We start from the raw sequence: 27,685 nt of genomic DNA, 5'->3' as shown, positions 1-27,685 counted from the left end.
ACTTCATGACAAATTTGCCGAGAGGTTTGAAGCAATGACTCATATCTGGAATTGGTATGGTAGTTAGAAATAAAGGTTTTCAAGTTCTCAATGTTTGTGAAAGTTTTAGCAACATTTTCACTAGTACTCTGAAGGATCTTACTGACAGGATTGATATGATTCAACAGGTCATGCCACAAGATGAAGGAACACAAGAATTGGACATCATTCAACTTGGTGCTCAGAATATGCGCTCCATATTTTGATTCGTTGTCATACTTCTCATCGCGAAGTATCTCATACAGAGCATCATAGATTTCTCCAATTTGGTGCCTGAGTGGCTGCAGAGCATCAGTGCAACTTTCCCAATTAGTTTGAATAGATTGAATATTTTGACACCCAACAAACAGGTCTTAATAAGGATCTGGGTTTTCTAACTCATTATAAAACATAAAGCTGTATTTCTCTGTTTATTTCTCTGTTTATTACCCTCCTCTCACCTACCAACACCCATTCTGTTAGAATATCAATGAAATGCTTTGATGTCCCCATGCATACCCCCACCCTCCCACTCTGTCAGACAGTCAAAGTAATGCCTTGATGTTTCTCTCATATATACTATTTGCTACCTCATTTGCTTATTTCCGATCTGAGGAAGAAGGGCAACCTTTGAAAGCTAATCAAGAAATGTATTAAGTTATGTCCAATAAAAAAGGTATCATCTTATTTTCTTTTCTATGTTTTATTTTGTTTGATTTCTATTGATAAACCAATTAGTTTCTGAAAGAGGTTTCAATATCAGAGAGGGAACGTGCTTCCTGAGAACTGCCCAACGCTTCATCGATGCTGAGAAAAATTTGTATAACTCTTGAACTGTTCCAAAGAAGCTGATGGTCTCATGGTTCACTTTGTCATCATTTACGGCTACGTTCAGGCTGTGAGCTCCACATGGAATGTAGAAAGCACGAGGGTTCATGTTTAAAACCAGCCTCTGGTGCCTATTTCTTTTCCCTCTCATATTGACTCCATTGCCGTAGCCTTGACCCCCTTATATCACTAATATTAAGATTCCTGGTGCGCAGTTGATTGATAAGTGTCACACAACCCCTCTTCAGTTGAGTCATGCACTTCTAGGAATCCTAGGAAATGTTCTTCAATATCTACATTTCTTTCTTTTCAGGAAACAAAAATGAATAATAACCATCATCTGCTCAGTGTGACCGACATCTAGTGTATAGTTCGATATTATAGAATAGTACTTTGCTTTGTTGATTTTAGATAAGATCTTTTCAGTGATGGCCTTGCCCAAAATTGCAATAATTTCATTTTGTATGTCTTGGATCAAATAATGGATTTTGGATTCCTGTCTTATAGCCCTCCTTATATATATATATTTTGGTTACATTTGTACCCCACGCTTTCCCACTCATGGCAAGCTCAATGTGGCTTACATATTGTATACAGGTATTTATTTGTACCTGTGGCAATGGAGGGTTAAGTGACTTGCCCATAGTCACAAGGAGCTGCCTGTGCCTGAAGTGGGAATCGAACTCAGTTCCCCAAAGTCCACCACCCTAGCCACTAGGCCACTCCTCCACTGTTGCTACTATTTGAGTTTCTACATGGAATGTTGCTATTCCACTAGCAACATTCCATGTAGAAGTCGGCCCTTGCAGATCACCAATGTGGCCGCGCAGGCTTCTGCTTCTGCGAGTCTGACGTCCTGCACGTACGTGCAGGACGTCAGACTCACAGAAACAGAAGCCTGCGCAGCCTTCTACATGGAATGTTGCTAGTGGAATAGCAACATTCCATGTAGAATCTCCAATAGTAGTAACATTCCATGTAGAATCTCCATTAGTAGCAACATTCCATGTAGAATCTCCAATAGTATCTATTTTATTTTTGTTACATTTGTACCCTGCGCTTCCCACTCATGGCAGGCTCAATGTGGCTTACATGGGGCAATGGAGGGTTAAGTGACTTGCCCAGAGTCACAAGGAGCTGCCTGTGCCTGAAGTGGGAATCGAACACAGTGGAATGTTGCTATTCCACTAGCAACATTCCATGTAGAAGTCGGCCAATGTGGCCGCGCAGGCTTCTGCTTCTGTGAGTCTGACGTCCTGCACGTACGTGCAGGACATCAGACTCACAGAAACAGAAGCCTGCGCAGTCTTCTACATGGAATGTTGCTAGTGGAATAGCAACATTCCACGTAGAATCTCCAATAGTAGCAACATTCCATGTAGAATCTCCAATAGTATCTATTTTATTTTTGTTACATTTGTACCCTGCGCTTTCCCACTCATGGAAGGCTCAATGCGGCTTACATGGGGCAATGGAGGGTTAAGTGACTTGCCCAGAGTCACAAGGAGCTGCCTGTGCCTGAAGTGGGACTCAAACTCAGTTCCCCAGGACCAAAGTCCATCACCCTAACCACTCCTCCACTGTTGCTACTATTTGAGATTCTACATGGAATGTTGCTATTCCACTAGCAACATTCCATGTAGAAGTCTGCCCTTGCAGATCACCAATGTGGCCGCGCAGGCTTCTGCTTCTGTGAGTCTGACGTCCTGCACGTACGTGCAGGACGTCAGACTCACAGAAACAGAAGCCTGCGCAGCCTTCTACATGGAATGTTGCTAGTGGAATAGCAACATTCCGTGTACAATCTCCAATAGTAGCAACAGAATCTCAATAGTAGCAACATTCCATGTAGAATCTCCAATAGTAGCAACATTCCATGTAGAATCTCAAATAGTAGCAACAGAATCGCCAATCGTAGCAACATTCCATGTAGAATCTCCAATAGTATCTATTTTATTTTTGTTACATTTGTACCCTGCGCTTTCCCACTCATGGCAGGCTCAATGCGGCTTACATGGGGCAATGGAGGGTTAAGTGACTTGCCCAGAGTCACAAGGAGCTGCCTGTGCCTGAAGTGGGAATCAAACTCAGTTCCCCAGGACCAAAGTCCACCACCCTAACCACTAGGCCACTCCTCCACCAAGCCAGAATTAAACTTTCCAAACAGTTCAACCAGTTTAAGAAAGTTGCTGTTATTTTTTTTCAGATGAGCCTCGTAGAGCCAGACATTGAGATCCAAGAAATGTGATTATTTTGATGAGCCTTGCAATCACATCTGACCAATGCATTTTTTCTACCTCCTACAGCCTTTGATGTTGTGAATCAAGTGTAGTTTTGTTTTGGAGGTCCTTTCTGAAGTCGATCCACCTTTTTTGAATGTTTTATGAGCCAAAATTGTTTCATATTTATTCAGTGCCTTGGATACACTCCTCCAGTTGTTGTAGCCAGTCGATATAAAACTACTGGATGATTCACTTGGATCTGTTGGTGAAAACAGTTTGCAGCAGAAATAGAACATGCGGTCTCTGGAAACTGAGTGCAGTAACCATGGTCTTGGCAGTAGTTTACCATTTTTCAGATGGAGTATATATCGCTGAACTTGCGTCCACTAGAGTTCTTGGGATACACATATAACATCTCTTCCTCTCTACGATTCCCTAATGTGTCTGTACACACGAACCTTATTCTACCACAACATTACTGTATTTGTTCATACCGGAATTGGTGAACGCCATTACGGTACTATGTAAGCCACATTGAGCCTGCAAATAGGTGGGAAAATGTGGGATACAAATGTAACAAATATATACAAAATGCCTTTCTTTTGAACAGGTCCTGATTCTGTGAGAATAATTCTTATTTTGTCAGTGAAATTTGGCTATTTTGTTTAATCAGATAGCTCAAGTGCCAATGAATCTAAAGTTGATGAAGCTAACGAAGACTGTGGCCTAAGCTGTTCTTCCTCAAAGGTATCTAAATTGCATGGCAGCCCACTTTGCTCTTCCACGCTCATTGCTGTTCCTTTTGAGAAATTATCAATGAGAGTAAATGAACTGGAAGCTGCTGATTGTTGGTTGGTAATGAGCTTCTTCAATGGGCTTGCTCCAGAGGTACTTGTACCTGGTTGGTCGTCATCTTCCTCCTCCTGAGAATGCTCACCAGTCACTTTTAATCACTTGATAAAACTATACAGTGCTCCTGCTTGCCTCTGGATGACCTGTTCGTTTTCTGCTTTTCTTTTCCTGTTTTGCCAATCTGATAGTTTCTTTTTGGTTGCCATCCAGCTTTTCCTACAAGAGTACGCAGATGTGGAATGCTCTCCCAAACCACTTGAAAGCAATTAACGAAATAACAAACAACGCAAATCGTTGAAAATCTATCTATTCACCAAGGCTTACTACGAGAATCCATAACTAACTACAACACATCAACACCCCTCCCTCAATTTGATCGACACCCCTCCCTCAATTTGATCGTCTTCTTTCTGTAACTGCTTGAGTAGATCGACTGTTAGCCTTGTTATTATTGATATCTTTGTACCACCAAATGTATCTCTGTTCCCTGAAATGATGATGCCATTACAGGTTTTTGTAAGCCACATTGAGCCTGCAAATAGGTGGGAAAATGTGGGATACAAGTGCAATAAATAAAATAAATAAAATCACAACCACCGGTTTCTGTGAACCCTCAGAGAAAAGCTCTGGACTTTTAAACTAACCCCCCCCCCCCAAGAAACAAAAATTAAACTCTCTCTCTCTGTCATACCATATGCCCAAATGTGGACTTTTGGTAGCATTCTAGGACTGATTGGACGCACAAAGGAATACTAATATTCTGGGATAAGTTTTGCCAAGAAATGTGGACCCCAGCCTGGCTTTATCCTACAGCTTTCATGACTGCACAAAATCAGAGTCCTGACTCCTGAGATGTCCCCAAAGTGCTCGGAACCATTAATGGCTGCTGCATGGGAAAATAACTGAATTGGGCTGTTTTTCTCTGTATCCCCTACGTGCTCAGGCAAAGAGGCAGCGGCTGCAGTTTCTTCCAAAAGGAGTATGACCCACAGAATTAGGGAAAGCTAAGCAGAAAGTGATGGAGCACTATGGACAGAGAACCAAAATCAGACAAAGCGTCTCAAGGGATAAAGGTGGGAACTCTTATTTGAATACGTATTTATTTTTATTTATTTAACCAAATTTATAGCCCACAAATCCAAACTTCTGAGCAGTTTACAGTAAAACAAACATAATCATACATACAAATAAAACAATAATGTAAAAAAACAACAACTAAAACTCATAAACAACCCCCAAAACCGAACTGTCTTCTGAACCTGTTGCACATCCACTATATTGAATTCCGACCACAATTCTGGTCCTTGCTAGCGCCCGTTTCATTTTTTTCAGAAATGGGCCTTTTTTTTACTAGTGTAGATATAAATATCAAGAAATAAAAATTGAATATCACTAAAACAGTTTTTTAAAAAATTATTGTAACTGGTAGAAACAACAGTTATCAACTCTGTATTTTGTGCTCATTTTTCTACACTGTTCAATGACAATACAGATGGCCAAACTTCAGTGAGAATATCCTGTTTCCTGATGGGTTCATTTTAACTGTATCTGCTGACTAGAAAAAATTAAACTCTCCTTTCATTGGGGCACATGGGATCACATCTTAACTTCATTTTGTATAAGTTTACATTTTAGATACATATGTAGCCCGCCCCGCAGTCTGGCCCGCTCCCCGCTTCAACACTCTCCTCCCCCCCCCCCCCCACACACACACAAACTTACGCCCATTCTTTAAAATATAAGGTGACTGTACTTACATACTGGACGGTGGGAGTGTTAACGCGTTAACTTGTCTTGAGTCTGAGATTCTCTCAGATTGCTTTCACAGATCCTTCCTGCCAGCTGTTGTGTGCCCTTCTGGCTGCGGTGGAAGCTAACTGGCTTTGGTCCACAGGAAATACACGTCAGGTGGAGGCGGGCAGAGGAACGTATCGCCTTCAAGATTTGTACCTTTGTTCACAGAATAATACATGGTCTAGCTCCGAGCTATATGTCTGAACTAATCGACTTACCAGTTAGAAACACAATTGAATCAGCCAGAACATACTTAACTCTTCACTTCCAAAGTTGTAAAAACCTGAAGTATAAATCAACATACGTGTCAAGTTTCTCTTACATATGCACACAGCTCTGGAATTCTCTACCAAAATGCCTGAAATCTACGAATAATCATCTAGAATTTAAAAAAAAAACCTAAAAACTCACCTGTTAAGGCATACCCCACAGTATCTGACATAAATACCAAATAATGAAATGCGGCATTTTAATCAGGAAACGGACAGTATTCAACCCCGATGCATGATCACACCCAAACATTTTGTTTGAATCACCCCAACCTATTTACGGATACTTCTTTATTGTACTTGTCACTGTGTTAGTACCCCTATACTGCAGGAGCATAGCTACGTGGGGCCACAGGGGCATGGACCCCCACAGATTACATCCTGGCCCCTTCTACATTTGGCCGCCGCCGCCGCCGCCCCCTGCTCTGCTGCCGCATCAGGTACCTTGTTTGCTGGCGGGGGTCCCCAACCCCTGCCAGCCAAAGAGTCTTCTTCAGTGCTGGTCGACTCCGGTGCCTTCGTTGTGTGATCATCTGTTTCTGACGCCTTACGTCCTGCACGGGGCTACATGCACGGTGCAGGACGTAAGGCATCAGAAACCGATCACACAACGAAGGCGCCAGAGTCGACCGGCGCTGAAGAAGACTCTTTGGCTGACGGGGATTGGGGACCCCCACCAGCAAATAAGGTACCTGATGCGGGGGCGGGGGGGGGGGGGATGCGGCTGTCCAGCATGGAACAAGTTAATTGACTTTTCTGTTTTAAGGGAAGCTGTGTTCGAGCTAATTCCCATTTGTAGATGTGGCCAGAAATACTTGTCAAAAACACTGGATGTGGTGGACGACTCAGAGAAATTTAATAAGAATCGCTTTAATGGGGCTCCCGGATTAATTGGTTACCCTCAGTGAGCCGCTTTTTCTCGAAAGGGTTCAAAGTGGTGGTGGTGGGGGGGTCGGTGGCAGGGGAGGTGGCTAAACAGTGCCTCCCCACCTCAGGGTCTGGCCCCCCCTCCCGCCGAGGTCTGGCTACGCCCATGCTATACTGTATTTGTTCACACCAGAGTCTGTAACCACCTCTCTGGAACTATGTAAGCCACTTTGAGCCTACTAATAAGTGGGAAAAGGTGGGATACAAATGTAACAAATAAATAAAAATCTTTGGTGCCATTTTGGAGTTTGGAGCCAGAGGGAGCATTTGTGGAAGGAGACTACTCCTACCCTGTTCTACTAGACTACCAGGAATTACTCTGGGGAAACTCTCCAGGGAGATGGGGGGGGAGGGAAAGCTTTGCTTCAGGGGAGGAGCTTGCAGAGGAGTTGTGATTGGGGGAAATGGGCTTGGGTATATTGTCAGGGCAGGGGATTGGAGCAAGGGGGATCGAATTGGGTGGGTATACTGTTGGCAGATATGTAGTTAGGGGGAATGCAGGGGGAGCGGCCACGCCTCCAAATTGATTTTGAAATGATACCTATGTGGATCAGGGCTCCAGCCTGGCTCTGGCACCTATTTTACAAAAGGTCTGCTTCCCCTAACGTCAAAACCTGGCTGTACTTCTGACTGTTGTGGGAGGAATCAGATCAAGAGGGGATCAGGCAGAATACAATTCTTGGGGGTTTCTATTGTGGGGAAGGTCTGTGTTCAAGGGTGGGGGGGGGGTGTTTGTGAAGAATTTGCAGGGCTAAAACTGGATAAAGCTATGGTACTAGATGGAATATATCCTATGATACTACATAAGCACATAAGCATTGCCATACTGGGACAGACCGAAGCTCAATCAAGCCCAACTTCCTGTTTCTAACAGTGGCCAATCCAGGATCCCAAAAAAGTACAATATATTTATGCTGCTTATCCTAGGAATAAACGATGGATTTTCCCCAACTCCATTTTAATAATGGTCTATGGACTTTTTCCTTTAGGTAGCTATCCAAACCTTTTTTAAACCCCGCTAAGCTACCTACTTTTACTACATTCTCTGGGAACGAATTCCAGAGTTTAATTACACGTTGAGTGAAGAAATATTTTCTCTCATTTGTTTTAAATTTACTACTTTGTAGCTTCATTGTGGGAGGTATTTCTAGGATAAGCAGTATAAAATGTGTTTTTCTTTTCTTGGATCTTGCCCGGAACTTGTAACCTGGATTGGCCACTGTTGGAAACAGGATGCTGGGCTTGATGGACCTTCAGTCTGTTCCAGTACGACAATGCTTATGTTCTTAAGCATTGAGTACTTCAGCTAGATGACTCTCGCAGCACTAAATTCCATTGGGAAAGTAATCTGTACAGTGTGGCAGGTACAATCTCTACCGTCATTTACTGCGTTACTATCCAAGTACGCACCTTATTAAACTGAAATACGTACAGCCACCTGCAGGGGTTGACTGACCATACTTCTATCTGTGTTAGCATAAGGATTTAATGAAGGTAATTGGATGTTACACTCTTACTTTTGCTCATGATTATGTTAACATTACATTTTTTTTTCTTCTCTTGCAGCAATCAACGAATTTCCTGATGATTTATTTACAATTAAAGAACGAAAGCAAGGAGCGATTGTGTTTCACGTTTTAGGTGTAAGTTGTTTTAGTTTTTATTTTAAATCAATTGAAGTTATAGTTTCTATTAAGAATGTCCAGTTGTTTGAAACAAGATAGAAAATGGCCGGCAACATGTCATTTCATGTCACGGCTACTGCATCAATTTGCTCATGTTTTTAATCCAAAACAGGAAAAATCTGAAATGTCTTTCTTTCTTTAGGTGCAAAAGAGTAGGGGTGGTCCAAGAAATCTCTCCAGCCGATGGTACGTTGGAGTAACTTTTATTCAGTAGCAAGTGTGTACAAGAGCTGAGACGGGGCTGTGTTTCAACAGATCTACCGTCTGCTTCAGAGGTCGTACACTTGTGATGAAAATCACAGAATGTAGGTGCGGAATGAAAGAAGGATGTCTGGTAACAATGTCGCTACAATGCAGTGTCAGTGCAACGGATGCTATAGAGCCCTCCAAAATATAGAGCCTGTTGTTTATATTTTGGCGGGCTCTATATCGGCCGTTGCACTGACACTGCATTGCAGTGACATTGTTATCAGACATTGTTTTTCATTCCACACCTACTTTCTGTGATTTTCATCACAAGTGTACGACCCCTGAAGCAGACGGTAGATCTGTCGAAACGCAACCCCCTGTCGGGTCTTGTGAATAAAGTTACTTCAACATACCATCGGCTGGAGAGATTTCTTGGTCCACCCCTACTCTTTTGCAGCTGATTTGGACTACACGTGGGAGTTTTCTTACGCTGACCTGTTGGTGGTGGTGGTGGTTCTGATTTCTTTTTTTTTTTTTTTGCATGCGTGTCATCAATAGTTCGCACTTGGTGATACACATCTATTTATGAATAGACTTGTTATTCATTTATTTGTTACATTTGTATCCCACATTTTCCCACCTTTTTGCAGGCTCAATGTGGCTTACATATTACCGTTAACGGCGTTAGCCGATTCTGGTCTGAATAAATACAGGGTATGAATGAATACAAGGTGAAATTGTGATAGATAAGGTACATGCATGGTAGGTACAATTGGCAGGAACTTACAGAGGGGGAGGAAGAGTCAGGTAATGTCCATTATGGTCTTTGGTTACATTCTGTCGCAGGTGTCAAGGTATTTTTATGTTGGGTCGGTGGGGTATGCTCTTCTGAATAGGTCTGTCTTTAGTGCTTTCCGGAAATTTAGGTGTTCTAGCGTAGTTTTTACTGCTTTTGGCAGTGCATTCCATAGTTGTGCGCTTAAGTAGGAAAAGCTGGATGCATAGGTGGATTTGTTTTTGAGTCCTATGTTACTTGGGTGGTGGAGGTTTAGGCATGATCGTGCAGATTGTGAACAATAAGGCACACTACGGACAACATTGTCCCCGAAATGGGGGGGGGGGGGGGGGAGGGGGAACTTTTAAAATCCTGTAAAACAATACAGGAAACTAAACATAACAACAAAAATTTTGGTCCTGCATACCCCTAGTTTCTGTGACATTTTTTGGGCTGAGACCAAATTTAAGGTCTGCTTTTCAGCAAAGACTCTGTATATAGTGTGGGAAGTTAACACCCTGCTGTTCACTGAGGATGTCGAATCGTGATCAAACCAGAAGGATTACACCTCCTGCTAAAAATAATAAAATAAAATAAGTAGTCGTTTTTATGTACAAACTGCAGGGAGGTCAGAGAGCACAAATCTGTTATTTTATTGTGTTTTTATGTTATTTTATTCATTTAAGGTTAACTGTGATTTACTCTGTTATCAAGCTGCTCTGTGGCATTCTGAAGCAAAACCTTCTCAGAAGGGCTCCTTTGTCTTCTGCTTTCTCTATTATGGAAAAATCTCACAATAATGTAAAGGTTTATGTAATAGGCTTGTCCAAGCACAGTCCTCAAGATTTTTCAAGATATCCCTGATGAATGCGTATGAGAGAGATCTGCATACAATGGATGTGGTGGGTGTACATGCATATTCATTAGGGATATCTTGAATACCTGGCATATTTGCAGCTCTCAAAGGGGGTTTGGAGGGGCACTAGGCCACCAGGCTTCCTTTTGGGGAGGGATCCTGGGAGGGGGGGGTGGGGTTCCACGGACCTCCTGCTCCTGTGTTTGACAGATCTGGGCTTTTGACAGCCTGGACCTGTCAAACAAGTGCCGGGAGGATTGTGCCTGAACGCATGCCCAGATGACCAACGCTAATAACGCGCCTAAATTTGTATGTTGTTAACGTTGATCATTGGGGAGTTGATTCCCGTACTGTTTTCAGAACAGCGTGGGGAATTGATCATTGGGGGCCTGAATTTGGACAAGCCTGTTCTAAATTGTGAAATGCTAGCACTCTTCTCCTTGCTTCCCTGCCCCCTGCCCTCTTCCCCAGCTGAAAAATAAGGGGGAAGTACATAAGTATTGCCATACTGGGAAAGACCAAAGGTCCATCAAGCCCAGCATCCTGTTTCCAACAGTGGCCAATCCAGGTCACAAATACTCGGCAAGATCCCAAAAATGTACAAAACATTTTGTACTGCTTATCCCAGAAATAGTGGATTTTCTCCATTTAATAACGGTCCTTTAGGAAGCCATCCAAACCTTTTTTTAAACTCCGCTAAGCTAACCGCCTTTACCACATTCTCTGGCAACGAATTCCAGAGTTTAATTACGTGTTGAGTGAAGAAAAAATTTCTCAGATTCATTTTAAATTTACTACATTGTAGCTTCATCGCATGCCCCCTAGTCCTAGTATTTTTGGAATGCGTAAACAGAAGGAGGGACAGAGGGGAGCAAGCTGGATTAGGCCAGTATTTTAAACCAGAAAAGCAGAACTCTGTCTTTGGGAGCTGCAAATGGGTTTTGTTTTCAGAATATCTACCATGAATATTTATCTGATATTTATGGGGATCTGGTGCTTGAGTAGAGCTTGATTACCTTGAGTTTTGGAAAATAAGTGAGGCTTGGCTATACAAGTGAGCCTTTGTGTAGTGTCCCTGCTAGATGTGTGCGAAGTGTGACAAGGCGGTGGCCGTAGCTAGAAGGTTGCTAGGCTGTATAGAGAGAGGTGTGACCAGCAGAACTACTACTACTACTACTATTTAGCATTTCTATAGCGCTACAAGGCATACGCAGCGCTGCACAAACATAGAAGAAAGACAGTCCCTGCTCAAAGAGCTATGTAATAAAAGTGAGCCAAGTATAGGACAATCAAGCCATTGTGACATCACTGATGAGGTTGGCTCTTATTGGTGGACTGAGGCATTATGACATCACAATATTAGCTTTGGTTACAAGAGACTACTACTACTACTATTTAGCATTTCTATAGCGCTACAAGGCATACGCAGCGCTGCACAAACATAGAAGAAAGACAGTCCCTGCTCAAAGAGCTTACAATCTAATAGACAAAAAAAAAAATAAAGTAATCAAATCAATTAATGTGAACGGGAAGGAAGAGAGGAGGGCAGGTGGAGGCGAGTGGTTACGAGTCAAAAGCAATGTTAAAGAGGTGGGCTTTCAGTCTAGATTTAAAGGTGGCCAAGGATGGGGCAAGACGTAGGGGCTCAGGAAGTTTATTCCAGGCGTAGGGTGCAGCGAGACAGAAGGCGCGAAGTCTGGAGAAGGCAGTAGTGGAGAAGGGAACAGATAAGAAGGATTTATCCAGGGAACGGAGTGCACAGGAAGGGGTGTAGGGAAGGACGAGTGTGGAGAGATACTGGGGAGCAGCAGAGTGAGTACATTTATAGGTTAGTAGAAGAAGTTTGAACAGGATGCGAAAACGGAAAGGGAGCCAGTGAAGGGTCTTGAGGAGAGGGGTAGTATGAGTAAGCAGAAGAAAGGAGGTGTTGATGCCCCTATATAAGTCGTTGGTGAGGCCCCACCTGGAGTATTGTGTTCAGTTTTGGAGGCCGCATCTTGCTAAGGATGTAAAAAGAATTGAAGCGGTGCAAAGAAAAGCTACGAGAATGGTACGGGATTTGCGTTACAAGACGTATGAGGAGAGACTAGCTGACCTGAACATGTATACTCTGGAGGAAAGGAGGAACAGGGGTGATATGATACAGACGTTCAAATATTTGAAAGGTATTAATCCGCAAACGAACCTTTTCTGGAGATGGGAAGGCGGTAGAACTAGAGGACATGAAATGAGATTGAAGGGGGGCAGACTCAAGAAAAATGTCAGGAAGTATTTTTTCACGGAGAGAGTGGTGGATGCTTGGAATGACCTCCTGCGGGAGGTGGTGGAGATGAAAACATGGTGGTGGAGATGAAAACATGTAATTCAAACATGCATGGGATAAACATAAAGGAATCCTGTTCAAAAGGAAGGGATCCTCAGAAGCTTAGCCGAGATTGGGTGGTGGAGCCGGTGGTTGGGAGGCGGGGCTAGTGCTGGGCAGACTTCTACAGTCTGTGCCCTGAAAATGACAGATACAAATCAAGGTAAGGTATACACAAAAAGTAGCACGAATGAGTTTATCTTGTTGGGCAGACTGGATGGACCGTGCAGATCTTTTTCTGCCGTCATCTACTATGTTATGGATATATGCTTAGAATCATAGGCTGCTTCTTAGCTGATGGCTTTTAACTATTCTAAAGGAGAGAGAGTGGAAGGCCTGCCTGTAAATGGGACTGAGGATTGGTTTATGATTTGTAGGGTGAGACGCATAGGTTGGATGGGAGTATAATAAACATTGGATTAGGAAGGTATCGTGTAGGATTGTGGTTTTCAAACTTGGCTTGGGGGAACAACCAGTAAGCTGAAATTTCAAATAATAACTTATCACTTGTGAGATGTTAATATTTGATTACATTCTTATATTATATCAGTGGAGGCTCTCCGTTTCACATGTCGGCATTTTAGAGTCAGTGGACGTCGTCTGCGAAAGATTCGGATTTTGGCACAATGGAAGATTCAAAGTCGCTTAGTCCCCTGATGAAGCTCAATATTAGAGAGCCCCGTTGGGCAGAGTCCTAAGTCTTAGGAGTGGAGGAGTGGCCTAGTGGTTAGAGCACCGGTCTTGTAATCCAGAGGTGGCCGGTTCAAATCCCGCTGCTGCTCCTTGTGATCTTGGGCAAGTCACTTAACCCTCCATTGCCTCAGGTACAAATTTAGATTGTGAGCCCTCCTGGGACAGAAAAATATCCAGTGTACCTGAATGTAACTCACCTTGAGCTACTACTGAAAAAGGTGTGAGCAAAATCTAAATAAATAAATATTTGACATTCTACATGGAATGCTGGTACTATTTGACATGCTACATGGAATGTTGCTACTATTTGAGATTGTGTTGCTACTATTTGAGATTCTACTATTACTACTACTACTATTTAACATTTCTAGAGCGCTACAAAGTGTACGCAGTGCTGTACAAACACAGAAGAAAGACAGTCCCAGCTCAAAGAGCTTACAATCTAATAGACAAAAAGTAAAGCATTTAAATTTAAAATATTTAAGCAGTCAAGCACAAGAGAACAGTCACAGAAGGACTGAAGATGTTGAAGGGTGGTCAGTGTGATTAGGTGTAACTCTATTTGAGATTCTACACAGACTGTTGCTAGTGGAGGAGTGGCCTAGTGGTTAGAGCACCAGTCTTGCAATCCAGAGATGGCCTTGGATTGTTATAATCACTATAAAATATCACAAAATTAACAAACCTAATAAAATATGAAGGTTTTTGACCAGTGATAATACCGGAGTCTAAATAAGCTGGCACTTAGAAATTTTGATCTGCTGCCAAGCGTAGACCGTCGAGGTCTTTTCCTCCATTGATATCAAACATATAAATGGCAAGTGACCGACTCACCTGCAAATGCGCAGCAGAGTCGGAACGCTGAGAGTGTAGAAGTCCAAGCCCCGCCTCCACCACCTGTACAGCCCAATAGGGAGGAGGGCTTGGACATGGGCGTGGAAATCAGAGGAGGAGGGAGCGGAACTGAGGGAAACACGCTTGGGGGAGGGCAGGGGAGAGAGCAGGGTTGGTGGATGGGGGGAGGCCATAGGAAAACAAAAAACTAGCCCGTTATTACGGGCTTAACGGCTAGTAATATAAGAATGTAATCAAATACTAAACATCTCACGGTGATAAGTTATTATTTGAAATTTCAGCTTGCTAGTTGAGTCTTTGCAATAGCTTCGCTGAGAAATTTGTCTTGGTTAATACTGTATCTACAGTTGGGGCACAACCATCCACTCAGGTTTTCTGGATATCCCTAATGAATATGCATGAGAAAGATTTGCATATAATGAAGCTGACAGGCTCTGGTTGCCCCACCCCCCAACACACACACGTTTGATTTTTGTGCAACTGAGTATGTGTGAAGAAGGCCTACCCCCCACCCCCATGCATATGCAAAAATATACATTAGGGATATTCTGAAAACCCAGCTGCTCTATACTGTTAGGTTATCTTGAGGTAAAAGTGTGATTGGAGCAATAGAGCACTGGCAGGCCAATATTTAGCCATCAGTGGTCAGCGTGTTCTTTAAACTCTAACCGTCACTGACTAGATTAGCCTGGGCAGCGGCATTGAGTATCGGGGGCTAAATTTTGGTAAGGTGGTTCCTGACTGATATTCGGCTGGGCCTGCATAACACAGTTATGTGGACCCTAGCTGAATATCGGTCTGGCACACACAACTTAAAAATCCTTCCCAGGCCCTCCTATCTCCCTTCCAACAAGCAAGCCCCTTCCGATTCCCCCTCCCCTGAATGAGCAGGCCCCTTCTGATCCCCCCCTCCCTCACCTACCATCACTACAGGGCCCTCCCTGGGCCTACCTAGTATGCTTGTTGGTCCAGTGGGTGCATTTGGGTGGGCCTACCTGGTATGCTTGTTGGTCCAGTGGGGGTGTTTGGGGCAGGAGCAAAGCTTAGCTAAGTGGATACCGGCACCGAATACTGCTGGCACATGCATACCTGCAAGCTCCTCCCTGATATCGCCCCTGACCTGCCCTTTTTTTTTTGGACTTGTCAGAGGCAATATTCAGCAATATTGCCCAGTTAAGTGTCGCTGATTATCAGCGGTTAGGCTGCCTCGGGCAATTTAAGCGGACAGGAATCTCTCCTGCCTGCTTAAATCGTTTTGAATGTTGACCAATTAAATTATATAGGGGAGGAGGTTGGTGGAATACGTAACGTACTATGGGGAAGCCTGCGCGGCCACATTGGTGATCTGCAAGGGCCGACTTCTACATGGAATGTTGCTAGTGGAGGAGTGGCCTAGTGGTTAGGGTGGTGGACTTTGGTCCTGGGGAACTGAGTTCAATTCCCACTTCAGGCACAGGCAGCTCCTTGTAACTCTGGGCAAGTCACTTAACCCTCCATTGCCCCATGTAAGCCGCATTGAGCCTGCCATGAGCGGGAAAGCGAAGGGTACAAATGTAACAAAAATAAAATAGATACTATTGGAGATTCTACATGGAATGTTGCTACTATTGGAGATTCTACATGGAATGTTGCTATTCCACTAGCAACATTCCATGTAGAAGGCTGCGCAGGCTTCTGTTTCTGTGAGTCAGACTCACAGAAGCAGAAGCCTGCGCGGCCACATTGGTGATCTGCAAGGGCCGACTTCTACATGGAATGTTGCTAGTGGAATAGCAACATTCCATGTAGAATCTCAAATAGTAGCAACAGTGGAGGAGTGGCCTAGTGGTTAGGGTGGTGGACTGTGGTCCTGGGGAACTGAGTTCAATTCCCACTTCAGGCACAGGCAGCTCCTTGTAACTCTGGGCAAGTCACTTAACCCTCCATTGCCCCATGTAAGCCGCATTGAGCCTGCCATGAGTGGGAAAGTGCGGGGTACAAATAAAAAATAAAAAAAAAAGAGAGAAGGGCAACATAAGACATTTGAAATCGCCAAAAGGGCTGAACATTTCTGAGCAGGGGCAGAGAGATCCCTCTGAGTTTGCTGAGTGGAAGAAGTAAGGGTCACGTTTGGTAACATTACTGATGGGAAGTCCTTGGAATGGGGAGAGGCAGGGTGGCAGGGCTCCCCGGAGAGTGGCAGAAAGTGAGTGTCAATAACTGTAAGTTTCTCTGAAGTTGGCAATCTTGCCACAATACCAGGAACCCTGCCTTTTCCCTGCATCTGCCATCTGAGATTTAGGCAGGCGTGTAGCCAGACTTTGGATTTTTGAGGGGGGGAGGTGCTGAACCCAAAGTGGGGGAGGCTCAAAATTTTGCCCTGCCCCTCCCATGACTCCACATATCTGAGCTGGCGGGAGTCCCTAAGCCCCGCTGATAGAAGTCCTCCTCCACCCGAAGCCTAGCAGTTGGTGGCGCTTTTCTTGGAACTGCAGGCCGCTCTTGTCCCCCCCCCCTTCCCCCCCTCACACACACACATTTGATTTTTGTGAAACTGAGCATGTGAAGGCCTACCCCTTGCGCATATGTACCAAAGCAGCAGATATTCCCTCTATTTTGGGGGGGCTCAGGCCCCCAAGGCTCCGCGTGATTATGCCACTGAATGTAAGAATGTAGCATGGGAAAAGGGGCACAGTCCCTTCCCCTCCTTTCACTTTCACTATCTCTCATTCACTCTTCTCCCACTCAGCTTTGATGGTCCGTACCAGTAACACTGGGGACTTTATTTTTGGTTGGGGGAGGCTTGGGCTTGGGAAGAGTTTGGGGGTAAGGGGCAGTTGGCGTGCTGCTGTTTTGACTTTCCTGACAGGAGAGTTAGTACGGGACCCTAATGACAGCTCAGAGCTGTCAGTTTCCAGTCATTAGGGTAGAGGGATTTTCTGAGTTGGTTTTCTATGCATTGGAGCGCACGGTAAAAACAGTGGCAGAAAGCCTCTGCATTAGCCACAAAATAACTTTTCTTTTAGACTGGCTAAAACTAAGGCCTGTCCCAACAACCCCACGTAAACCTCGTCACCCAGCAGTACAGCATGACTTTGACCGTACTGGACAACACGCAATCTTCATCCCTCCCAATCCGCCACATATACCTCATATGATCACTTTTTAACCTTGTACTTGATATCAACCGACTGGGCAAACTCCTTTGACAGTACTATGTAAGCCACATTGAGCCTGCAAATAGGTGGGAAAGTGATTCTACCAGGAAGGGTAACTTCCATCAAGGCGTATAGCCCCTCCCCCCTTTTGAGCAGCAAACTTGATTGTTTCTTACCCTATTTGATTATGTTTGTTTATTTAGACTTGATATACTCCTTTTCACAACAAATCAAAGTGGTGTACAATAACAAAACAAAGAGAAGAGTGCCGATTTTCAGTAGGGTGGAAGAAATTAAAGACAATAGCGAGGAGTCAAAGGAAGATGTATGGGTGGAAGAGAAGAGGAGAGAAACGGTCAGAGAAAATAAAATTAGACTATGGTCTGTCCAAGGATAAGGAACACAAGACACATTAGAAATAAAAAAGGAGTTGAAACTATGGGAAAGAACCAAATGCAGAATATGACCTACAGACACACACAAAACACACAACCACAACACACACACACACAACCACACAACCACAAAACATACACACACACTTGCTCAGGCAATGAGTTCCAGAGCTTAACTGTATTCTAACTGAAAATATATTTTCTCCTATTTGTTTTAAATTTGCCACTATGAGTTGGGGTGGGTTGGGGGTCTTGTTGGGTGTGGGGGATGTAGGAAAATTGGTTGGTGAGGAAAGTTGTGCTGCATGTTTTTCTTGGTGTTGGGATTTGTCACTGTGGACCTGGGGCTGGGATGGGGGCTGGACTGCAGGACCAGCATTGGAGGGGGCAAACAGGGCAGCTGCCCTGGGCCCCACAGCTCCAGGGTGCCCTGTGATCCAGGCATCTCTTCCCCTTCGTCCCACCACGATACGTCTCCTCCTCCCTTCCCGATCTTCTTTAAAAAAAAATGTATTTCCCTTCTCAGACGAGCCCCAGTACGGCAGCCATTCTTGCAAGCTGCCTGTCGGTGCCTCGAAACTTTCCCTCTGTACCGCGATCTGCTCCCCATGATCCAATTTCCTGTTTCTGCCAGGTGGATCATAGCAGAGAGGAAAGCTTCTGGGCAGCCGGAGGCAGTTGTGAGAATGACTGCCATGCCCGGGGCCCCTCTGAGAAGGGAAATAAAAATTGTAAAGATGATCGCAAGGTGAGGGAAATGGAATATGGTAGAGAGAAAGGGAAGAGATGCCCAGACCACGTAGTAGCAATGCAGGTGGGGAGATCAGGTGAAGGGGGATCTGGGGCCCCCCTCCTTAATTTCTGCCCTGTGTCCTACCGTGTCTAAAACTGGCCCTCCTGGGCTGACCCTCCCCCCCCCCCCCCCCACCCCATGTGTCTCGGAGTTTTGGTTGCCTAAGTCGCAACTTCTATAAACCAGAAAGTAGGTTTCCAGTGAAACACACTTCTCTAATGCATTTTTGAACTGTATGTTTTGGACAGCAGAATGTGAAGAATGCCCAAGGGTATGAAGACTTTTACCAGGCACTGTAAACCAATGTTTTCAGCTCTGTCATACTGGTGGGTTTTTTTTGTTTTTGTTTTTTTACTATTTCAGTAACTTTTAAACCACTACATTGCTATTAACTTTGGTCCCTTTTACAAAGGCGCATAGGCACCTACACGCATCCAATGAGTGTCAAATCGGCACTACTGCCCGGCTACCATGTGCCCCGGGTGGTAATTCCGTTTTTGGCGCCCGCTGAAAACACGCGGTAAGCGCCCCACGGTAGAAAATATTTTCTATTTCCTACCATGAGGCGCTAATTGGCACTTGGCGCACACTGGACCCTTACCGCCCGGTTAACGTGTGAGACCTTACCGCTAAGTCAGTGGGTGACGTTAAGATCTCAGGCCTACAGTGGACACACGCTGGTTTTCACTTTGCCGCACGTCCATTTTCTGGCACATTAAAAAAAAAATCCCTTTTTTCCAGGCGCACTCAGGAAATGGACCAGCTCGCGTCTAAAATAGGCACCTACACCAGTGCAGGCCACTTTTGGGCGAGCCTGTGTTATTAAAATGGATGAACATATGTTGATTTTTGCTTTGGATAATTTACAGTAAAATCAGATTGGGTTTCTTTTTTTTTTTTTCTTTTGCTGCCTGTAACAGATGGCTGCACTCAACGCCTTCAAACAAACATGGCAACACTTTTGTGTAATGATGTATGTGTAACCGATGGGTTTTCTCCTTCTCTTCCGCAGGCTCTGTACATGTTCTACGCCTTGGCTATTGTGTGCGATGACTTTTTTGTCCCAGCTCTAGAAAAAATATGCGAGGTACGTGAAAAGTCATCCGTGTGCTTCCCTAATCGTGGCTGAACGGTAAGAGCAAGCATTTCTGACGATAGGCCCTGGGAAAAAAAATGGAAGACGTTTTATTTACGCAATGTTTATATTTTGCTTGCTATAAAATTTCAAAGCAATTTACTATCAGAAATAAGTACAAGCCATACAAAACCAGCACGACTTTTCTACCGAGAACTTCCCACTCAGTACATCAGTCAAAAACCCTTCCAACCCCCTCCTCCGCACTTCCCAATGCTGAAATATTGTTCAGTTGCACATTTCTCTTGAGTTGATTATTGAGATCGATAGTACAAGAAATACAGAAGCAAGGCGCTGTCTCGTTTAGAGAGCGGCATGGGAACGGGGTTTGCGGGAATCCCGCGGAACCCGCGGGATTCCCGCAGGGACAGAAGCAGTTCTGTGGGGTTCTCGCGGGGACGGAAGCAGTTCTGTGGGGTTCCCGTGGGGACGGAAGCAGTTCTGTGGGGTTCCCGCGGGGACGGAAGCAGTTCCTGTGGGGTTCCCACGGGGATGGAAGCAGTTCTGCGGGGTTCCCGTGGAAGTGTAAGCTACACCTGCACCAGCCTCTCATCTACCGAGTACCAAGTTCTTTGAGTGCTGTCTCCTCCTCCTCCTCCTCTTCCTCCTTGCTTTAACAGCACAAATGTGGAAAGTCTTCCATTAAGGAGGTGGTAGAGACACAAATGATGATGGAATTCAAAAACGTGCGGGATGAACACAGAGGATCTCTAATTAGAAAATGGAAACCTAACCTTAAATGGCTGCATGTGCGTGTGGATGTGTGATGTAATGCTTAGATGGTGACTGGCTGTGATTGACTTCGGCCGATACTGGGCAGACTTGTATGGTCTGTGTCTAATATATGGAAGTCTGGTTTAGGATGGGCTGGAAAGGGCTTAGACAGCAACTTCAGTGGCTGGAACATAAGGACAGTTCTGGACAGATTTTTACGATCTGTGTCCCACAAATGAGAAGACGCATAGACTGGAGTGGGCTTCAACGAGAACTCCAGCAGTTGGAACATAAGGATAGGGCCAGATAGACTTCTATGGTCTATGTTCCAGAAACACAAAAGAAAGACCATAATCAAGTATATAATATCGCACTCATTGATTTAATCATGAATTGATAATGAGTGTGACTATTGGGCAGGCTGGATGGACCATTCTGGTCTTTATTTGCTGTCACTTACTATGTTACAATTAATCCTCTTTGCTCCTGAGCTAATGAGCAGACCTCAGCTCTGACACAGGCATGAGCATCGGATGTCACCTGACCTACTGGCGCGTGCATGTGGTGACCTCTCAGCACACAGTGCCAGAAATCAGAAACAAATCTTACATGTGCACACCAGAGTGTTCTAAGTTTCAGCTTCCAGTCCTTCCTTGCCTACAGTACTGTGGCTCAAATCCAGAGAGAGACTGAGGGAGCTGACTGGAATTTTCTTTTATGTACCATTAAATTCTTACAGTGATGGGTGGGGATGGGTTAAATTCTTGCGGGGACGGGTGGGGATGGGTTAAATTATTACGGGGACGGGTGGGGACGGGTTGGGATGGGTTACATTTTTGCGGGGATGGATGGGGATGTGTAAGATTCCAGTGGGGACGGGTAAGATTCCAGCAGGGACGGGTGGGGATGGGTAAGATTTTTGTCCCCGTGCAACTCTCTAGTCTCGTTTCCACAGTTTCACGAGTGAACTGGAGTATGAGGACCCTAAGTGTCGTCATAGTCAGCGTATTTGCAATCATATGCTGTTCACGCTTCTTGGTCTTTTTGAAAATGATAGCCCGCAGGTGTGACTGCAGGTGTGTGTTAGGGGGTGTAGACAGAGCTATTGCACTGAGCTCTCGTGCTAAAGAGCCCCTGAGTTTGAGTCTGCTTAAAGCTACAGGAGATGCAGCCTGCTGGTGGGGCACCTCATAAGTTCCTGCCCTGGGACCTGGCGTGTTTAATATCAGCCCTGATTACAGGGACGGGGGGGGGGGGGGGGGGGGGGAGGAGTGCTAGGGGCTGAGTTTGTTCAGGTTTTGTAGTGCTGTGGGTAGGGACCTGTATTCCTGTTTTGTTTTGTTTTTTTATAGCTGTTTGACTGCGAAGGCCGTTCATGCAATGGAAGAAAGTCAAAGCTAACACAGCCATTTGGGGGGGGGGGGGGGGGGGGTTGAAGAGGGGTGAATAATCAAGTGTTTTTAAAGTAAAGTAAAGAACATCAGGCTGCAGCTTAGTGGCCCACTACTCCCAGGACTGAAAAATACCACCAGCTTTTTGCTGCCAGTATTTTTCCAGCAATAACTTTGCTTGCAGTTTTGACTGTAAGCTGTGTTGTTCAGTTTGCAAAAGTGATGAGCTGTTTTGCATACGTTTGCAGGCTATGCTTCTCGTTCCTATGTACCCCGCGGTACCTCATATTAACCTGCGTTACAGTATTAACATATGTGGAGGGGTAAATAAACGTGTGTTAGGGCTCTAATGCACCTTAATAACTACCCCTATTAGCCTCATAGTTGGAACCCACAAAAGGTTTGCAGTCAAAGGGGTGGTGGACTTTGGTCCTGGGGAACTGAGGAACTGAGTTTGATTCCCACTTCAGGCACAGGCAGCTCCTTGGGACTCTGGGCAAGTCACTTAACCCTCCATTGCCCCATGTAAGCCGCATTGAGCCTGCCATGAATGGGAAAGCGCAGGGTACAAATGTAACAAAAATAAAATAGATACTATTGGAGATTCTACATGGAATGTTGCTACTATTGTAGATTCTACATGGAACGTTGCTACTATTGGAGATTCTACATGGAATGTTGCTATTCCACTAGCAACATTCCATGTAGAAGGCTGCGCAGGACGTCAGACTCACAGAAGCAGAAGCCTGCGCGGCCACATTGGTGATCTGCAAGGGCCGACTTCTACATGGAATGTTGCTAGTGGAATAGCAACATTCCATGTAGAATCTCAAATAGTAGCAACAGTGGAGGAGTGGCCTAGTGGTTAGGGTGGTGGACTTTGGTCCTGGGGAACTGAGGAACTGAGTTCAGTTCCCACTTCAGGCACAGGCAGCTCCTTGTGACTCTGGGCAAGTCACTTAACCCTCCATTGCCCCATGTAAGCCGCATTGAGCCTGCCATGAGAGGGAAAGCGCGGGGTACAAATGTAACAACAACAAAAAAAGGATATTTCTTTTCAAACACCCTTGCCTCCTTTTCCCTCTATTTTGCCATTGTAACTTTCCCCCTCACCCCTCTTTCCCATATCCTTTACACCACACTCTTCTGTTTCTCTCTTGTGTTGCCACAAGGAAGTCCATTTTTTTGTGTCAGTCCAGCTTTGGGTTTTTTTTGTTTGTTTTTTTGTTACATTTGTACCCCGCGCTTTCCCACTCATGGCAGGCTCAATGCGGTGGGCCATGGAGGGTTAAGTGACTTGCCCAGAGTCACAAGGAGCTGCCTGTGCCGGGAATCGAACTCAGTTCCTCAGTTCCCCAGGACCAAAGTCCACCACCCTAACCACTATTGGCAGCCTTGTACCTTGCCATCATTCCTATAATTGTGGAGCCTGCTGCCACAGTGAATGACAGCCATACATACATGTCTCCGGCTCCACTATCAGTAGCTGGCAGTCTCCATGCTCCCAAACCAACGAATGTCATAGTAACATCGTAGATGATGGCAGATGAAGACCTGTATGGGTCATCCAGTCTGCCCAACAAGATAAACTCATAGCATAAAGTATGATGTGATACTACACACGTATGCTTGATTTTGATTTGTCCTTGCACTTTCAGGGCACTGACCGTAGAAGTCTGCCCAGCACTGGCCTTATTTTCCAGTTACTGAAGCTGAATCTATTTAGCCACAGTCAGGGCACAGACTGTAGAAGTCTGCCCAGCACCGGCTTTGCTTCCCAATTACTGGTGTTGCCATCAAATCACTGCTAAGCTTCTTTGATTCCATGCCCTCTATACAGGATTCCTTTGTGTTTATCCTCACGCATTTTTTAATTCCGTTACTGTTTCCGTCTCCACCACTTCCCGTGGGAGGGCATCCTGTCTGTGAAAAAGTACTTCCTGATACTTGCTTCAATATCTTTGGCTCCAGTGCTGCTGCTCCACTACTGGTACACGTGGGGCTCACCTTCATTGAAGAAACATTTGTGCAAGACAGGGGCATAGCTAGGTGGGGCCACGGGGGCATGGGCCCCCACGGATGTAGCCCTGGCCCCCTCTACTTTTGACCCCCCCCCCCCCCCCCCCCCCGCCGCTTTCGACAACCCTCCCCCGTCAGGTACCTTTCCTGGCGGAGGTCCCCAACCCCTGCCAGGCTTCGTCTTCTTCATCTCCACTCTCCGGCGAGTTCGCTGATCTGTGCTGCGAGTCCTGACATGCAGGACGTCAGTCAGGACTCGCAGCACAGATCTGCGAATGCAGCGGAGACCGGTGATGAAGAAGACTAAGCCTGGCAGGGGTTGGGGACCCCTGCCAGTAAAGGTACCTGGTGGCGGTGGGGGTCGAAAGTGGCGGGGGAGGGTCGGCGGCTGGGGGAGGCATGCTAAAATGTGACCCTCCCACACCTTGGGCTCTGGACCCCCCTCCCACTGAGGTCTGGCTACGCCCCTGGTGCAAGAACTTTTTGAATCTCTTCTGTTACGACCACAACCTTGGGTTCTGTCCATGAAATGCAAGAGGCTTCAGTTCTGGTAGTGGCCACAAGGTGTCAGCAAGTGTTGTTGTTCTAATAAGATACTGACACTGCGACTGCTGTTGGACTGCATCTCCACAGTTGGACAGAGTCCCCAAGCGTATTTACTTTGATAGATACCTTGTGCGTCTTAGCTTTTTCTTATATATTTCAAACATTTTTATAGTTCATTTTATTTATTATTCAGGAGGTTAATACAATTGCATCAATTTGTCTGTGATATTCTTTGGTCTGTTAAACCCCTAAACTGCACTTTTTATTTTATTTTATTTTTTTTTTTTACCTGTGTTTGTATGTTTTTATCTATTTAGGCATAGTGGGGTTGTGCATTGGTCAAGAATTTTCTGTTCATTTGGCTTTTTTTCTCTGTTTTTTTGACACGTTTTTGGTTTGTTTAAATAACTTATTTTTAATTCACATTAGACCTTTTTAACATGCTCAGATCAATTGTACTTACTTTAATTTATAGGTTAACATATGTTTAATTGTTTTTTGCATGCACTAATTTAAAACTCATTAACAAAATGTGCACTAACAAATACAGGTCCCTAATACATAGTGTACATCATTATCTAGCTTACACACAGTTTTATGCAAGACATGTTAGACAATAACAATATCAATTTAAAAATGTAATTAGCCTCTTTGACTTTTTTTACGTATCAAATGGTACACTGCTCAGCGGTGGATTCTTAAAATTCCGTAATGATATGCAGCTGGAATGTTAAAATACTTTCAAGATACCATTATCTTGTCCCCGAGGACAAAGTGTTGAACGATGTTTACCCGTCTCAGAAAATAATGTTCCTTCACTTGTGTCCTTATCATCCATTTGAATTAAGGGATTATCACTTTTGCAGTGCTCGACCTCTTTCTAAAGCGTTGGCCCCTGTATTGGTATTTCAGTGTATGTATTAGCAATGTTAATACATGCAAGAAGAAAAGTAAAAAAAAAGAAACATGTTGTAAAAGTGACCCAGTAAATTGCAAAAAAAAGAAATAATGTTATTACTTTTAAGGAAAATTTTTAAATATCATTTCTGTGCCTGCTCTGAAGAACAAAGAAAAAAGGAGACTGTTTTAGACAACAGTAGGATATTTATTTTCTGTCTTTTTGACTTGTAAGTTTTTTTTCCTTTTTCTTTTAAATTCTTTCCAGATGCCAGTCACGCTCCGCTCTCATGATGTGGACAATAAAATATCTTTTTTTTCATGTGTTAATTTTCTTTCTTCTTGTAAAGAGATTTTGATCATTTTCTTCAATGTGTATTGACAAAGGTTTTGAAAAAAAAAATCACAAAAAAATCCGCTACTTAGGAAATGACTATGTTATTGAACTGTACACCATACAGTATCTTTCTTGCAGGAAAAAAGGCCCCAAAGAGCTCCTAGATATTCAATAAATCTTTTGGAGCTAGATCAGATCTCAAGGATCTTGCCTTCATCATCGGCCAAAAACCTTTAAACAGTATAGTGCTTCCTGCAGTGTTGAAAGTATCAGAATCACTGTGCTGTTACATATATAATTATATTTTCACATGCTAGAAAGCAATGTAAGTACCGACACTTATCTTTTAAGGTGGTGTTGCCCAAACAGATGCTGTGCTGTGCTGTCTTCTCCTTCTGTGCCCCCAAGCCGACGATGGCCAGCGTTTCGCAATGCTGCCTCAGGGTCTCGGTGCCTCGCCGATGATGCAAACACAGAAAAACAACGTAAATTTGTTACAGCTACCGATACTTCCTTCAAATATAAACTCTATAAGTAATCACAGTACTGGGAACTAGCACAGCTCGACTCCACAATGCTCTCTCTGTGTCATCTGATCAACTGCCCTAGGTCCATGTATTATAGCTACAATGGCGTCAGATGCTTTCCACTAGTTAGCCTATCAGCGACCTAGAAAAAATGGCACCATTCTGCTCGAGAATTCAAATCAGTGGAATCTAGAGAACACAATCTGAGGATCCATTTTTGTTCTTGCTGTAAGAGGAGTCTTTGACAATCTCCTCCTCAACTAGTAATACTCATTGCTTGAAGTACTACATACCACAAATCATCAAAGGCATGCTCGTATCTGTTGCGAGGCAATGTAAGAAAATATTTCTTTATGGAAAAAGTAGTAGATACATGGAAGGGTTCCAGTGTATTTGGATTTTTTTAGATATATTACTCACCTTTTTCCAAATTTGAGCTCAAGGCGAGTTATGTTTAGGTCAATGTATTATTTCTAGGGCTGTACATTTAAAGAGTCTTAACGCGATGAATGCGTTAAAAGTTTTTGCTTGCGTTAATATCTTCATTACACTTAGTTGGTCAATCTTGATTCTTGTTACTCCCTGTTATGGTTCATCTTTTCACACTTGTGAATCACATCATTATGACCTTCATTCAGTGCAATACATGTTCTGCTTTAATCCTTAGGCAAACTATCTGGAACCTTAGAACTTGTCCTATCTGTCTCCAAATATCAGCCTTGAAAGAAGAGATCAACAAACTCAAGAAGGAATTAGCTACAACTAAAGAAGCATCCAGGATTACTCATTTCCCAGCTAATTTACCACTACCACTGCCTCAGAGAATGAAATATCAGAGGAATAGATGGGTCACAGTAGGTTCTGGTAGACTAAGATCTGTGGCACAGAAACACTCGCCCTCCCAAGCTTTGCCCCTGTCAGATTCTTTTGCAGAGTTGCATCATTATGATGGTGGAACCAGAGGCAATGAAAGTAGCACAACCCAAGAAACATCCCCCAAATAATGGCAGAATGGTGAAAAGCAGAAAATTCTTACTGCTCGGAGACTCCATTATCAGAGGCATTAACCTAGGAACACAGTTCAGGGGTTCCAACCTAGTGAAATGTCTTCCAGGATCTTCAGATACAAGATGTAGAGACCAAATACTGAAAGTGATCCGAGAAGAGAGCAAGGCTTCAAACGCTGATGTAATTTACCTGGGGACAAATGACCTGGCCAATAATAGCAAGTTTACCGCACAGAGAGCGTTCCAGAAGCTTGGGGAGGGACTGAAATCTTTGGTTCGGACTGTGGCTTTTTCTGAAGTAATTCCTACATGGGGGAGGGGAGAGGAAAGACTACGCAAAGCAGAGGAGTTCAATAAGTGGCTCAAGTCTTGGTGTAAAGAAGAAGATTTTAGATACATTAGGAGCATGGGGTAATCATGGAAAAATAACAGGCTGTACTGTAATGATGGGCTACATTTTTC

At 44.3% G+C, this 27,685-nt stretch overlaps 1 protein-coding gene across 1 annotated transcript in view; it reads left to right on the top strand.

The window, feature by feature from the left end:
• SLC24A4 (solute carrier family 24 member 4) overlaps positions 1-27,685 on the top strand; it is a 198,162-nt gene that overhangs the window by 64,656 nt on the left and 105,821 nt on the right. Inside the window, exons 2-3 of the mRNA XM_030214085.1 lie at positions 8,477-8,553; positions 19,663-19,737. Coding sequence (XP_030069945.1) covers positions 8,477-8,553; positions 19,663-19,737 — 152 coding nt within the window. The remainder of the gene's footprint in view (positions 1-8,476; positions 8,554-19,662; positions 19,738-27,685) is intronic.

The sequence above is a fragment of the Microcaecilia unicolor genome, chromosome 9, assembly GCF_901765095.1.
Source record: "Microcaecilia unicolor chromosome 9, aMicUni1.1, whole genome shotgun sequence".
Classification (NCBI taxonomy): Eukaryota; Metazoa; Chordata; class Amphibia; order Gymnophiona; family Siphonopidae; genus Microcaecilia; species Microcaecilia unicolor.
Note: the sequence above shows the minus strand (reverse complement) of the source record. Positions and strands in the feature narration are given on the sequence as shown.